The sequence below is a fragment of the Mycteria americana genome, chromosome 15, assembly GCF_035582795.1.
Source record: "Mycteria americana isolate JAX WOST 10 ecotype Jacksonville Zoo and Gardens chromosome 15, USCA_MyAme_1.0, whole genome shotgun sequence".
NCBI classification, from domain to species: Eukaryota; Metazoa; Chordata; class Aves; order Ciconiiformes; family Ciconiidae; genus Mycteria; species Mycteria americana.
In genome coordinates, this window is record NC_134379.1 from 2,968,068 (window position 1) to 2,982,411 (window position 14,344).

Here is a 14,344-nt window from a genome sequence, read left to right on the forward strand (position 1 = left end):
GGAACGTGCAAATACATCAACTGAAAAGAGAAAATATTTTCAGCTCATTTTATGTAATACGTTATGAAAAGTAAAGCTATTATCAGACAACATTTAGTGTTTGTGCTCTTAAAGGCAGGCACATTAAATAATCTGACAAGTGATATCACTCTGCAATAATCCTCCTTCCTGTAATTAATAGTACTAGTCACGACAACAGCAGGAACGAGCTATTTTCACAACACAGCTATGCTTTATACGCAGCATATGTCTGAACTGCTGCTGTCAAACCACACGTGAAGAAGTGCAAGCTGCCTATCAACAAACTAGCCTGTTCCTTTGGACATTAAGTGACACAATTTTTTAGTTGCTACAGGTGTTACAGTGCTACAGTTATTTGCCAGAGTGTTAGCAGATAAGTTTCTATTATTACAGCTTCAGGGGCACCGCAAAACCATCTCTCACTATTCAACTACATATAATCTATAAACTGGTGCATTACTTCTATCTTGGTATGGTATTAATCATAAGAATTCAATCTTAAGCAATGCACACTTCTACTTGAATAAGCAGTTCAAAAGTATTAAAAAAAAAAAAAAATCAAAACTTAGTTAGAAACCGTAGTTTCCATTAAGTACAAACTGGCAGTGACCAGGACTCCTGTTTTTACAGGACTCAATTCTAACTAGATACGCAGCAATTGCCTCCTGACAAGACAGTGAAATAAATGCTGTGAAATACACAAAATGAATGCACCTGGTGTACTTTGGTACCAACACGTAATTGCATATAGGTGCTGACGTGCCTTTTAAGTCAGTCCAGGAGTGACAACCTCCGAGAGAAGCGCAAGCACGAATCTAAGGAAAGCAAGATCTGATATGTGGCCTTCTTAAAAACCAGAAGGATGTATTTACCTGAATGAACTGTTTTAATTGTGCACCGTTATTCTGATGTCCATCAAGGTTTAGCACATTATCAGGAAATTCCATCACCATCTATATAAGAGAAGGAGAAAAAAAAAAAAAAGAGCTTTCAGAAAAAAGTCAAACAGAGCATTAGTTTATTTTACTTTCTTGGGGGAAACAAGACAGAATTTATGTTAAATGCTCGATCTTTTCACATAAGTGTCGGAAGCTTGGGAAAGCATAAAAGCAACAGTTTAAGATAGTGAATGTTTCAGCAAAGTAACTAAATGCTTCACGAATATAATGTTCTAGAGGCAGTTTATAAATGGCAACTCTTAAATAGCTGTTATAGAGAAAGCAAAAGTTGCTAAGTATAACATAAATACTGATGTTCCATTATCTACATGACTTGAGATTGTTTCAGTTAAAAAAAAAAATTGTATTTCAACACACAGAGATCCAAATTGATCCAACAGCCTAACTCAATTTATAAAGCTATGAAGAAACAGTCACAACAGTTTAATGACTGAGTCGACTCCTTCAAAGGCTAATTTAAAACCATATTAACCCAAAAAGGTACTCCAAGGTATACTTTGTTTTGTATGATTGCAGCTGCAACTCTCAAGAGGCTCAAAGTAAGATGTTAAGCCTAGAGAACAATGTGACTACTCGTAAGCAATTAATAATATTTCTTTTCCAATTACTGAGCAACAAAGAGGGCAATTTGGGGGGAGGGGACGGGATCAGCAAAATAATTTTGAGTCAAAAATCCAACTTTACAACCCTGGAGAAAAATGAAACCAACTAGAAAAATGAGTAATGACTGGCTTCGTTGATCTTCTTTGTCCAAACTGAGAAATATAGCATTTATCAATATGAATACTGAGAGTTCATTTCAAAATCTGAAAGACAAAATAACTTTGGTTAATAACTCTAATACCAATCAACACCAAACAAAATTGTCCAATTCATCCTTTTTCTTCCCTCTACCTTTCCTCAGTCGTCTAGTAAAGACAGAATTCCCTGCTGTCTTCATAATTGCTGACACTACCTCCAGAGAACTCATATATTTACTTTTACAGGCACTCAACATTGCTCCAGAATAAACATCTATTCTCTAAGGCCAGAAACAAGGCAATATTTTGATCTCACATGTGCTAGAATTGGAACATTAGCACAGCTGCCTTATCTTTGTGCAGAACAGTGCCACAGTCAGTGCTAGTTCTGACCTCTCACGCATTTCTTTTCCAGTTTCCCTTGCCCCTGACCCATACAGACTAAGCAGCAGCACAAGTTTTTGCTGCAGAATTACAGGTTTCCTACATTGCTAATGTGATGTTTCTGTGGGGAATAAGCTACATGCAAAAGTAAAAGCTCTATCTGCTAATAACAGAGAGAAGAGATAAATCTGTGTATTTTTTTCCCCTCGCCTTCATCTCCCACTATCAGACAACACCCTTAGGTGTTTTGTACAACAGATTGAAATTATCAAAGACTGAATTAATTCATGTGTCTGATGAGATTTTATTAAGTGGTTAAGCATCAACCACCATCACACCCTGAACTGGAAGAAAAAATTCCCGTAATACCACATCAAATGGAATGCCTTCTAGAAATCATAAAAACTGCTTAAGAAATGAAAAGGGTTAAATATTTGAACTTCCTTTAATTTCTAGTTGAGCCATAAGAAACAGAGAACTGTGACACTGAACAATTCATTTAGAGGAGCAGTATCATGTCGCACCTAAACAGCTTTCTATGCTACTACAAAGCAACGTTACAAGCTTAAGAGCATTATAGGCCATTCATTCACTAATTTGCAATCACTGATTCACTATCTCTAGATTTAAGGCATAGATTAAGTCTTCCAGATGACTAACAGAAATGAAGTCCCATTATTTTTAAAACCTGAGTTTGAAAAGAGGTCAACAGAAGCCAGTTACTATCAATAAACACTGCTATTTTTTAAAGATAATGCTGCAGATGTAAAATTATGTTTCGAAGGCAACTGCATGTCTTGCAATAGCTCTCATTAAGAATTTAAAACATAAATTATAGAAGACTGAGACAAGGAAACCAAGAGTTCATTCACTTGCTTCTGCAGATTTATTTAATAAAAGCCTGCAGAAAACACCTAGAAATCCGAGTACTTTGTAACAACAGTAACAGAATGGGAAAAAAAAAATAGACCTGAGATAAGATTTCTTCATGGTGAGGATGACTTGCACTTGTATAAATGCTTTTCATCCAGATGGATACAAAACTGATTTACAGCTATAGAAACCTCTTCAATCATGAGTATGGCTCGCCTCTGGTGAAGAAGTAGAAGGATAGCGAGCAACAACATAGTGCAATTGCACAAAGTTTGGGCCTGGTGTTAAATTCTGGAACTAAACCACAAATGGAATTTTAGGTCAGCTGAAGTCATCTACCTGGCGCCTGGTACAGCTGAATTTTCACTCTCTCTCTCTCTCAACCTATTAAACACAACAAAGGTAACAAGAGCATGGCAAGTCTCCTACTTGACACAATCTAATGAGTAGTTTTTACTAGGGAGTCCAGGAGAGAGACAAAAACCAAACCAAAACAAAGAAATCTAACATCTTAAAACTACATGGGGAATGGACGGGCACAATAACTTTCAAGGCGCGGCCAAGACTTCAAAAAACCCCAAACTTACCCTATTCCTACACAGTGCTGGGTCTTCCAGGTAATCAACCACTCTAGGAGAGCTAAATATTGCTTTGGACAACTTAAGGGAAAACTTTGCCTAATGTATAAGCACAGTTAACCAGAGATGACAGACTATGTAAAGCCAAAAAACAGTGATGATACTTGGTAAATTAATAATATGCCAGCATTTAAAATGATCAAAACTAAAATACAGCACAGACCCTTTCTTCAAATGTAGCAAAACCGGATGGGATTGAGATAGATAACCTTTAACAGTGGGATGAAGGGTTAAAAGAGACCATCTGAAGATACTCAATTGTTTTGTTCTGGAAGATGGAAGAAGTTACATTACAAAGTTGATCAAGTTAGCCGATGCAAGCCAGGCATTCTCCCATACTAAAACATGAGATAGGAATTTAAAGCACATGCATTTTACACCATTTAAAGTAACAGCAGTTACTGTCACACCACTCACAGCAGCAGAATTCAAATACAAATAATTAAGATATCCAATTACACTACCTAAGTCCAATTTTATTTCCAACCCAACATTTTCACACCTTAAGAATTAAGACAAACGACAACTGGCTAGTTAGGGTTTTTTTTTTTCTTTTTCATGTGCTCTGCGTTCACCTACGATGCAATTTCTTAGCCTTCCTCTAAACACGTGAGGAAGACAAGAGAGACTAGCGAGCCTCCAAGCTGCATTTACTTCATTTTTCCACTGAATCTTCTGGAAATGGCAAGCCCCCCATGTTTTTCAATTCAGAATAGCACACTGAAATGGAAACTCTCTCAGATTTGTTACTGTAGACATAGCGGCACATTATTACAGATTCAATAACCCTTACTTTAAGCCAAAGCTTTCAAAAACACCTTTAGCCTTTTCTCGCCTATTTAAAAGCATAATAATTACCTAGTCGTAAACCTGGGTTTTAACGTTAATATGGCTCCCTTCCTTACTAACTGAAAAATGGCTTTGCTCCACATTCGGGCTTGGGCACTGAGACACGCTTGTCACTTGAAAACAAGTTACGCGCAGGCCCCAACACAGCAATAACTTTCTCATTACGCGGTCTGCGTGTTTCTAGAGTTGGGAATCAGATAAAAAAGTTGCCACATTACGCGCTGTTAACCCGAAGTGTTGCAAAGTCCCAAAGATTAACGCTGCAGGAGCAAAGGAGGAGCCTAGGAGGCCTGTCTAGGGAAAAGGCCTCGCCTGGGAATTGCAACACACCGCCCGCACACGTTGCAAGCGGGCGGTGCAAGGGACACCGGTGCTCCGCGGGGCGCAGGCACTCACCGTGAGGGTGTCATCGATGTAGAGGGGAATCTGCCTCTTCTCGAAAGGGAATTCCTCCTCCCCGTCTCTGCAAACTGCAACCAGCCGCGCCATCTCTGCTGCTGTTGCTGCTTCCTCCCAGCTCCAGCCTGCGAGCAGCCAAACCCCGGGGAGGTAAATACCCGCCGCGCTTCCCCGGCACACTTTCACCAGCCCGGGAACAAGCCTGTTTTACCCCATCGCCTGATTCACCACGCCGAGCGCCGGCCCCGCCGCCCAGCCCACGCCCGGGCGCGCAGCCTGCCCGCCGCTTCAGCCCTGGAAGGGACTCAAAAAGACTACGGGCCGGGAACGGGAGAGGTGGGCAGGCTGGGAAATGCGACATAACATGGAAGAAAGGGAGGGGACGGCGGGGAGGAGCGCACCCGGCCCTCCGCCGGGCACAGCCGGGGGAGGAAGGCCGAAGGGGGACCCGCCCAGCCCGGAGCGGGGTTTGCGGCTCTCCGCCGCCCCCGTCCCGCCCCGCGGCGGCCGGGGAAGGAGGGAGGGTGGGGAGCAGCGGCGGGGCGAGGGGGCGCCTGCACCTGCGAAGCGGGGCCGCCTCTGCCCCCGGGCGAGCCGCTGGCGGGCCGCACCCCGCAGCCGCGGGGAGGGGGCCCGCCGCCCTCCCGCTCCCCAGCTCCAGCGCCAGCCCGGGATCGGCGCCGCCGCCTGCGGGCCCGCCGCCACCTCCCTCCGGCGGGCCGGGGAAGAGGGCGAGCCGGGGGGCTGCAGCCCGGGCGACGCGGCGGGCAGACCCACCCCTTTCCTCCCTGTCCTCGCCCGGCCTCCAGCCGGCGCGGCTCCCCGCCCGGGGCGGCGATGGCGGGGAGGCAGCCCCGAACGGAGGCAGCCGGCGGGCCGGCTCCCGGCCTCCCTCTTCCTCCCGCCTCCCCTCAGCCCCGCCGGGGCCGCTGCCCTGCCCTGCGGCCCCACCGGCCGCCTCGCCCCCCTCGGGCCTTTACCGGCTCCTCCGCGAGTCGGCGGCCCGGGCGCTCTGACAGGCGGGCGGACACCCCGGGCTCCGCCACAGAGCCGCCTCCTTCCTCTCCCCCTCCTCGAGCCCTCCCCACAGGCGGCGGCCCCGGCCCCGGGCCGCCCCGCCCTCCTCTCGCGAGAGACCGCAGCCCCGCCGCTCCCCCCCGGGCCGCGGCCCCGCCTCGCCGCCCCCGGGCCTGGCCGCAGGAGGCGCCCGCTCACCCGTTACCTCCCGTGCCCCCCTGCCCCGCCGGCTCGGCCGCCCGAGCGGCCCCTCTCACCAACGGCCGGAGCGGCGCCTTCGACCGCGAGTCCGGGGGGTCGCGGCCAGCGCGCTGGGCGGGAGGCTGAGGTAGGGCGGGCCCGCCGGGGCCTGAGGGCGGGGGCGCGGTAGAGGCCTGGCCCCGGGGGCGGGGGGAGCCGGGCGCGGGGGCTCCTCGGGCCTTCCCCTCCCGTGAGGCGGCCGCTGCCGTCGCCTTCCCGCCCCGGGGCGCGGCGCTGAGGAGCCGGCGGGGCGCGGGGCCTGCGCCCGGGCCCTGGCCTCGGAAAGGCGCCGTGTCCATGGTGGGAGATAAGGAGCTGTCCCCAGGGCGGTTTGCGAGCGGCCCCCGCCGAGGTGCAGTTGGGAGAGCGGGGAGGCAGGGGGTGCGGGAGGGGGAGCCAGCGGGGTTAAACCCCGAAGTGTTGGCGCGACGAAAACCCGTCGCTGCCTCGAGTGGGAGAGGGCCGGAGAGCATCGGGGCCTGTGTGTGGAAAGGGCCTCGGCGCAGGCTTTGCTCTAGACGCAGCCGAGCGCAGACCAGATGCAGCCCAAACATCAAAGTGCAGCCTCAGATTTCCCTGCCCTGATTACATGCCAGGTAGGCAGGCTTTAATTGGACTTACGGTCTCTAACTTAAGGCTGTTGGCTTCTGCAGCACCCTAGTGCAACCAACTAGAAATCCTGTGGCTGCTTAATTCAGGCAGCCAAAAAAACCCCCATAGCCTTTCTTGAGCTATTAAATAATACAGTTGATCTGTTCATTCTTGTTATTTATGTACGCAGATACTAAAGTCCTCACAAGAAAATGCAGGGGAGGCAATTAGGGAACAGGATTTTTTTTTTCTTGTTTCTGTATAAGAACCATCTTTAGTGGAGGAGTTAATTTACTTGAACTCATCATGCAACATCTCTACCGGAAACATTGTGCAGAGCCACATCGCTGCACAGTTTGCAGTTTGTGTATTTTTGTGGTTTTCTTCTTCGGCAAAAAAGAAAGCTGGCATTTTGTAACAAGGGATAGTTTCTCACATGAGCGTATCGTGAGCACACCAGCAAACATTGTCTTCACAGGGTCCATTCAGCGTGCGGGCTCCTGTGTCACGCCTGCCCCTCCACTCCCAGAGGGTGGTTGAATCACATCGACAAAACAGCAATACCCCAAATTTTGTATTCTGAGCGTGCACACGGATAAACTACGTATGAAAAGCACCATTACGTTTCGTATAATTTTTATCCACGGAAAAGGGGTTTTTTAAGTTGCTAGAACATGCAGCTTGCTTGCTATCTACAAAACAGTGGAAAGACAGACAGCCCCTTCATGCTGTTCATTTGCATGCCCCTCTTTTGCCTGGAAGAAATACCTGTTCTTTAGGACATAATGGCTTTGAAATAGGGTACTGCCTGAAATCTTTATTGTAACATTTGACTTCAAAAGAGACACTACTGGGTTGGAAGGGAAGGCATGCTAGTGAGTTGATCCTTAAAAATAATGAAATTTGGCAAGAAGCTACTAATGTTTTACAAATAACAAGGTTAAGGATAAATGTAATCAGCTCTACTCTCCCACCGTATTTTTTCTATCGTGCAGCCCTGAAAAGGTCATTCCATGGAATTAAAGCAGCAAAGGCAAAACAATTTATGTTTTCCCAGTCCTCTGCTTTACTGTTATTATTGAAGTCGGTGGCATGCTATAGTTGAGCCATTTTAATCTTACTAGTTGAAATATCTTTAACTAATCTTTACTAATTGTGTAACAGCTAAATCAAAGTTTCTGATTTTTTTAAAATGTATCTTTGATCTGTACAAGCTTGCTACTAAACACACCCCAAAGTGAAATGAAATGTGGTGTTCTTGTTGCTACCAGCCACTGAGCTAACAGCTATTGAGGTGCGTGTGGAGAAAGCGTCTACAGTAGTGCCGTAGTGTTAACTCCTCTTGCATCTTTTCAAACTCGTTACAGTGCCGTTTGCTCGTACAGACTCTGTGATCAAAGCATGCTTGCTTGCGTTTCTTGGTTCCTTCAGAGGCATGGTTAATTATCTGTATCTATTCATAGCCTAAACATTCAGCATTAATAACTATGCTCGTTGCTTCAGGGCAGAGCTTGCCGCATTTATTATCGACAATAAGCAATGAGAATTAATTGTCTCTCATTAATTCAGTGGTGAACAACTCACTTCATACGGCTTTAAAAGCGGGAGACGGCCTCATGATGCGGTGTCGTGCCATTGTTGAGAGAGCGGGTTGTTCTCGCTCTCGTCGTTACTTGTACACCACAGTCCCCTCGGTTTGCAGGCTCTGTTGTTGCAAACTGCAGCTCCAGCCCTGGAATTGGTACCCTCCACTCTGCTGCCTGTGTGGAGCAAACAGGGCCCTGCACAGACACAGCAGACCTCCCACGTAATTTTTTGCTTCATGAAATGGAGTTGGCATCTAGATAGTCTGCTGCTTGTCCAGACACAACTCTGCTTTGTCACGCCCAATTAATGCCTTAATTCTGAATCACATTGATAGACTTGTGCTCACAGGCAGAACTCATTGCAGGTCTTGTGCTTCAAATATTTCAAAAATTAATATCCGTGAGTAATTTTGCATAAATGAGTAGTGCCCTTCAGTTCATGATGGAGGCCTTTCTTCCCTAGGCAAGGCTAGGAAATGTTTTAAAATAAATACGTACACCAGTTACCAGAAAGCTCTGCTATAAACTGTGACAACTGTTTATAAGATGTTGTTGCCAATTAATTGCATTTGTCCCCAGGATAATACAGGCTGTTTTTCTTTAATTCTGAAGACAATGTGGCTGTAACTTGGAAGTAAACAAGCATGAAATCAGCATGGCCACAGCCTATAATCCTCAGACTTCACCCTTCCATTGGCCCATGGCTAAGAGAACCTCATAAATTTAAGAATATTCCACAGCATGTCTGCCTTAAGGAATCTGATTTAGAGGCTTAATCTCCATAGGTTTCACGATTCATCACATTTGATAGACAAGGAGAAATATGAAATATGGCCCATGTGCACTGCTGTAAATCCACTGACATGAGGCATCTATCTATTGTATTCTGCTTCTTAAGTATTTATACCTCCCATTATTGAATTCCTCACAATCTTTAAATGTATTTCTCTTCTCAACAACTTAATGAGGTCAGGAAGAACTGTCACAGTTAGGAAAGTGAACAAAGAGGGTGTTCTGCTCTGGGCTTGCAGGAATACTGCGATAGAGAACCTGAGAACATCTCTTGTCAATACTCTGCCGGTACCCTGACTGCATCATGCTTCTTTCCATTTGCACATTGTTTGTTTGCTAATAAAAATTAATACAGATTGTTCCCACTTGAAGACATCTCTGCTGTCAAAATACAATACTAAATAAGCTGCTGTTTAAAATAATTTTATAGATAAGTAGGTGGGCCTTGAGTACTTTCAAAGTAAAGCTGGAGACTGTATTTTACAGCGTTCCTAAAGATGAGCTGTCACAACATGTTGGTGTGCAGGCTGGGGGTGAATTGGGTTTGGATCTTTGTATTTTCTTACAAAAGGCTTTGCTGCTCTTGTTATCTGCACCACAAATTCCAACAACTGCTTTATGAATTCATCTGCCGTTGAGTTTTATCCTTCAGAGCATCACACTTTATCTAGGGTCTTCATTTATATTCATCACTGAGGATGAAAATAAAATTTAGCTTTAATTCAAGGGCTAATTTAGATTTCAGTATATGATTAACATTCCACATACAATTACTCCCATCAAAGTCAAGCATATGCATAAATCTTTGCAGGACTGAGGCCAAAACATTTTTAAGTATCCACTTATTCAATACATTTTATATAAAGAATTATTCTTATCTATTATTTATGCAAGGGCCTTAACTAGGTAAATCTTGACACAGCTAAGTCTCTCTGTAATTATTCATTTTCTTACTTTTCATCTGAATTCTACTCTATACATTGTTATCTAATTCTGCCAGCAGTTGGGTATGAACACACTTCGCTGACTGTAAATACAGTGTTCCTCTTCTGCACGAGTGTTTGTAGGAGCAGCAGGAGTATTCAGCAAACAATCTCAAAAACTAAGTTTTCAGGAAAATGTGTGACAACTCCAACAGGTAACAGAATTGACTGTACAATTTGGTAAAACAAACCATTAAAAAAATAATCAACACTAAATCATAAAAAGCTCTACTAAATTACAAATTATTGCAATACATACAGGAAAAATACTAATTTTTCCATTCAAATACCATCATTCAACTACAGCAAACAAAGTTCAACTAGTCCACTTAAGATGGAGTAGAATCACCAAAACTTTAATACTATATTTTTGGCATGCAATATATACATAATTAAACAGTTAAAAAACATATACAAGTGTAGTATACATAACGTAAACGCAGTCTTGCTGTGGATTGTGTCTATCAGTATATTCACAGTACCAGTCATAACATTTGCCAGCAAGAAAAAGAGTAATTGATTTTTATTAATAGCGCTAATCAGGCAAGTGTGCGACAGCTTGCCTTCCCTTCCGCCAGGCACAGCCTCCGTTTCATGCTTTGTGCTGGTGTCAGGGGGCTTTACAGCGTTCCAGCAACAGGGCACGCTGGACCCCTTCACAAGAAGCTTTGTGAACACCAACGCGAGATCAGTCACTACAAAACAGATAAAGAAAGTCAGACAGTGAGCAACCACCCATATGCAGTAGGATAAGTTAGCCATCCGGCGGGACACGGGGTCCGCGTATGCTTGCGACACGTGAAGAAATACGAAGAGCACGAGAACCGTCAGCAGTAAGAGACAAGCTGCTTCAATCCAGCCTTTGACTGAGTTTCTGCACTTCAGCAGCCAGAGCCCCACTTGGACGCTCGCCATATATATGGCTAGATATCCAAAAAGAGAGAGCAGTCCTTCCCTGTTGGCATTTAAAAAGCCAACCCTAGTATCTCTGCTGTTGCTCCCATGCAAGATAAACGTCTTCAGAGAGGTAGTGTTAAGAATAAGCTGGTAAAGTACAGCGAGATTTATAGCAATGATCCAAGAATTATTTTTTGGAAATATGGCTAGAAGTAGAGATGCTGCAAGCCTCACAAATGCTAAGGTAAAGAAAAAATTCCAGTGCACTCCATACTCTGAAGTGTGTTCATGATACTCAATAGATTTAACAGTAAGCAGTCGTCCAACGCCAAGAAAAATCAACGGCCAAACGGAAAAGAACTGCCTGGCCAGACTGGAAAATTTTGGTTGTGTCACATAAGACTTTTGTCTAACTTCAGGACAAACGAGAGCATTACCAAAAATAAAAGCTCCAACCCCTAGATCCATAACTCCTGTTCCATAGGTCTCGGCTTTGGCATATCGCCTTGGATACTGCGGGAAATCCACTGCTAAAATGCTGATCGATGTCAACACATTGACATAAACGCGAAACACAGTTATGGCTGGAATGTATTCTGGATCCAAGTACGTCTCCTGGAAGTCTTTCACAATTTGCCTAAAAGGCACTCTGGTCTTATGTTTTCTTCGGCTGTATATTTTAGAAAATATTCCGGCACAGAAGGCTGCAATGATAGTTGGCACGAAAAAGATGATTGGAGACAAGACTGTACAGGAGAATAGGAGAGGAGATACTAGCACGAGGAAGTCTAGCAGCAGGCTGTGTTTCCTTGAACTTAAAGGTTTCCCATAGTGCAGGTAATATAAAATCAAGAGGAGCCCTCTGCAAAGCAGGCAGAGAGGAGCCAGAGACAAGCCTAGTGAAATTTCCAGCAAACTAGTTCCGTTTAAGTTGCTGATAAAGGCTTCTTTCAGGTGTTTTTGTGACATTCTTCTTTCTTCCTCTGAAAACACAAACGTGAACTTGAGTTAGTTGTGTAAAACAGGGCTCTTAGAACGTCATCAAAAATGAATCTTATGTACCGGTTCATTAAAACATACATTGATTTCAAAAATCATCTCTCTTTCGGTTACTCTTCGATTTAAAGAACACGGAACAGCAGCCCCGGCGCTGCAGACGCTGGCACTCAGCCGCAGCCTGGGGAACGAGCGGAGGCACAGGCACTTGCAAGACCTGACCCAGTTCCAGCACTACAAATCATGCTGGGTTCCAACAAGATTCTTAACATATTTTTTGCTGAAGCTCTCTGAATATCAAATACTCTGTTGAATATTCACATTGTGAATAATCTTACCGTATGGCCTGCTCTGTAGAATATACTTAGTCATATTCTCTATAGCGTAAATGAAACGGGAATGTAAAAATGTGATGCTAATGAAGTTTCTGTTGCCTGGTCAGCAGAGAGTGTGCAGTAAAACCAGCCGCTAAAATCCCCACTTGCAACAGACCTGCCTTGTTAAAAAAGTCCCAGTCCCGAGTGCTCCTACCCAGCCCTGTGGGACCTGTTTCAAGAGAATGCATGTTAGATGTAAAAAGCGTTAATTAGAAAGTCAAAATTGCCGTTTTGTTTGTTTAACCCGCAGCGTGGGCAGCACACGGCCTTGGCAGCTAACCCCACTCGCTCGCACAACCCGGACAGCCGCTTCCCCACGCAGAGGCGGCAGAGCTTACCCGTGTCGGGAGCGGGGCCGGCTCCCGGGGGCCCGGCACTGCAGCAGCCGGCGGGAAATGGATGTCGGGGGGGAACGAACCCGCATTTCAACGCTGCCGTCCCCTGCAGAGGCCGAGGTGGCGGCGGGGCGAGGAAGCAAGCCCGCAGGACCCGGTGCGAATTAACCTCTTGCCCTCGGCGCCCCAGCCCCCTTCCCTTCCCTTCCCTTCCCTTCCCTTCCCTTCCCCACCGCACGGCGCTGCCGGCTCCGTTCCCCGGCGCACCGCCGTTAGCGCGGCTGCTGCCGGGGCCCGGCCCGGCCCGGCCCGCCCCGCCGCGGCTCCGCAGCGCTTCCCCCCTTGTCCCGCCCGCAGGTAAACGCCGGCCGCGCTCCCCGCCCGCACTTTCGCCAGCGGGAAGCAGCCTGCCGTTCCGCTCCGCCCGATTCTCCACCGGCTGTTGCCGCCGTCGGCAGCCCCCGCCCCGGCTCCGCCTCCTCCGGCGGCCGCGCCGCGCTGCCCTCCGCCTCGGCCCGCGCTGCCTGCCCGCTGCCCGCGGTGAGTGAGTCTGCCCTGCCCTGCCCTGCCCGCCGCCCGGGGACGGCGGGGCGATCGCCGCGGCCCTGAGCGGAGCCGCCGCCGGGCGCTGCCCGGAGCCCGCCCGCCTTTAACCCCCGGGGAGGGACCTGCCCGGAGCAGCTGCGCCTCCCCGCTGCTGGGCTGTGCGGGGCCAGGCCCCGGGTCCTGGCCTGAGAACGCGTGGTCTTGCCGTGGCCCGGTGGCGAGGCCCTGGGTGGGGGACACACGACACAGGCCCGTTGGGAGCGACCTTGGGGCCCGGGCGAATGTCGGAGTCTGCCCTGGCAAAGCCTGGGGGAGAGGCTGCATCAGCAGGGAGCTGTGGTAGCCCGTGTCCTTTGGGGAACTGGTTTAACTGGCACAAAGAACTCCTCTGCCAGCTATAAGCGACGCTTCTCCTAGGAAAGCATCATAGTGTAACTAGATTAGAAACCCTTTAAAGGCGGAGAGGGTCTTGATGATGGTTGTGTGTACCATGAGCTCTATGCACTTAGTTCATGGATCGCAGTAGTCTCTAACTGGTGTCTTCGTGCCAGGGAAGAATGGAATAGGAATAGGAAAGAATGGAATAGGAATAGGAAAGAATGGAATAGGAATAGGAAAGAACAGAATAGAACGGAATAGAACGGAATAGAATAGAATAGAATAGAATAGAATAGAATAGAATAGAAGTGATGGCAGTTTCAGCTGCTGGAAGAAGACAGAATTCTTCCTGGGTATGTGACTAGAATGTCTGTGTTTATCACCGAAATTCAGAGGGGAAGCTTGACTCACCTTGGGTTGGCTCCCACTGATTTTTAGAGGAAACAGGAAGAGGACAGCAAGCGTATCTTGTTTCTGCTGCAATACAAAACTTCTCTGAGTCACTCCCTTTCCAAAAGCACTAGCTTCTCTGATGCCGTCAGACCCACAAATCTTTCCTATTTGTCCTAATGGGAAGAATTTAACAAAAACAAAGTTGCAATTTCTTGCCAAGAAGCCTTGTTTTATTAATTCAAGAGAAACAAGGCATTTTATTCCTGCAGTAAGGAAAGATGTATTATTCCCTCCAAATAAGCTTTATTTGCAGGCGCAAACAGAATGTATGACTATTACTCTGATAGTAC

At 46.7% G+C, this 14,344-nt stretch overlaps 3 protein-coding genes across 7 annotated transcripts in view; 1 reads left to right on the forward strand and 2 right to left on the reverse strand.

Annotated features, from left to right (window-relative positions):
- Nucleotides 1-8,613, reverse strand: part of GGNBP2 (gametogenetin binding protein 2) — a 22,514-nt gene extending 13,901 nt beyond the window's left edge. For 2 of the 3 annotated variants that reach the window (XM_075518235.1, XM_075518234.1), the window contains exons 1-2: nucleotides 4,861-4,982; nucleotides 894-974 (exon numbers count right to left, since the gene is read on the reverse strand). In XM_075518235.1, coding sequence (XP_075374350.1) covers nucleotides 894-974; nucleotides 4,861-4,953 — 174 coding nt within the window. In that variant the 5' untranslated portion in view covers nucleotides 4,954-4,982. Of the gene's footprint in view, nucleotides 1-893; nucleotides 975-4,860; nucleotides 4,983-8,295 lie in introns of those variants that run through there. The other variant, XM_075518236.1, reaches the window with a different exon arrangement.
- On the forward strand, nucleotides 4,981-13,872 carry LOC142417253 (uncharacterized). The gene is made up of 3 exons (XM_075517755.1): nucleotides 4,981-6,208; nucleotides 12,593-13,034; nucleotides 13,775-13,872. The coding sequence occupies exons 1-3, from the start codon at nucleotides 5,216-5,218 to the stop codon at nucleotides 13,870-13,872; spliced, it is 1,533 nt and encodes a 510-aa protein (XP_075373870.1). The 5' UTR covers nucleotides 4,981-5,215.
- On the reverse strand, nucleotides 10,408-14,127 carry PIGW (phosphatidylinositol glycan anchor biosynthesis class W). 3 transcript variants are annotated; one of them, XM_075518240.1, is made up of 2 exons: nucleotides 14,013-14,127; nucleotides 10,408-11,952 (listed from the first exon to the last, which is right to left on the reverse strand). In XM_075518240.1, the coding sequence occupies exon 2, from the start codon at nucleotides 11,936-11,938 to the stop codon at nucleotides 10,418-10,420; it is 1,521 nt and encodes a 506-aa protein (XP_075374355.1). In that variant the 5' UTR covers nucleotides 11,939-11,952; nucleotides 14,013-14,127; the 3' UTR covers nucleotides 10,408-10,417. The 3 variants fall into 3 exon arrangements, with proteins under 3 accessions (XP_075374355.1, XP_075374354.1, XP_075374353.1); XM_075518239.1 differs by lacking the exon at nucleotides 14,013-14,127 and adding an exon at nucleotides 12,681-12,811; XM_075518238.1 differs by lacking the exon at nucleotides 14,013-14,127 and adding an exon at nucleotides 12,304-12,634.
- Nucleotides 14,128-14,344: the final 217 nt, after the last annotated feature.

Coding starts and splice junctions, on each gene's coding strand:
- PIGW (XM_075518238.1), bottom strand. CDS start 12,337: ATGACTAAGTATATTCTACAGAGCAGGCCATACG. Junction 11,953..12,303: donor TCTACAGAGCAGGCCATACG/GTAAGATTATTC, acceptor TTGTGTTTTCAG/AGGAAGAAAGAAGAATGTCA.
- LOC142417253 (XM_075517755.1), top strand. CDS start 5,216: ATGCGACATAACATGGAAGAAAGGGAGGGGACGGCGGGGAGGAGCGCA. Junction 6,209..12,592: donor GCGCTGGGCGGGAGGCTGAG/GTAGGGCGGGCC, acceptor TTTAACCCGCAG/CGTGGGCAGCACACGGCCTT. Junction 13,035..13,774: donor CCCCCTTGTCCCGCCCGCAG/GTAAACGCCGGC, acceptor TCTTCGTGCCAG/GGAAGAATGGAATAGGAATA.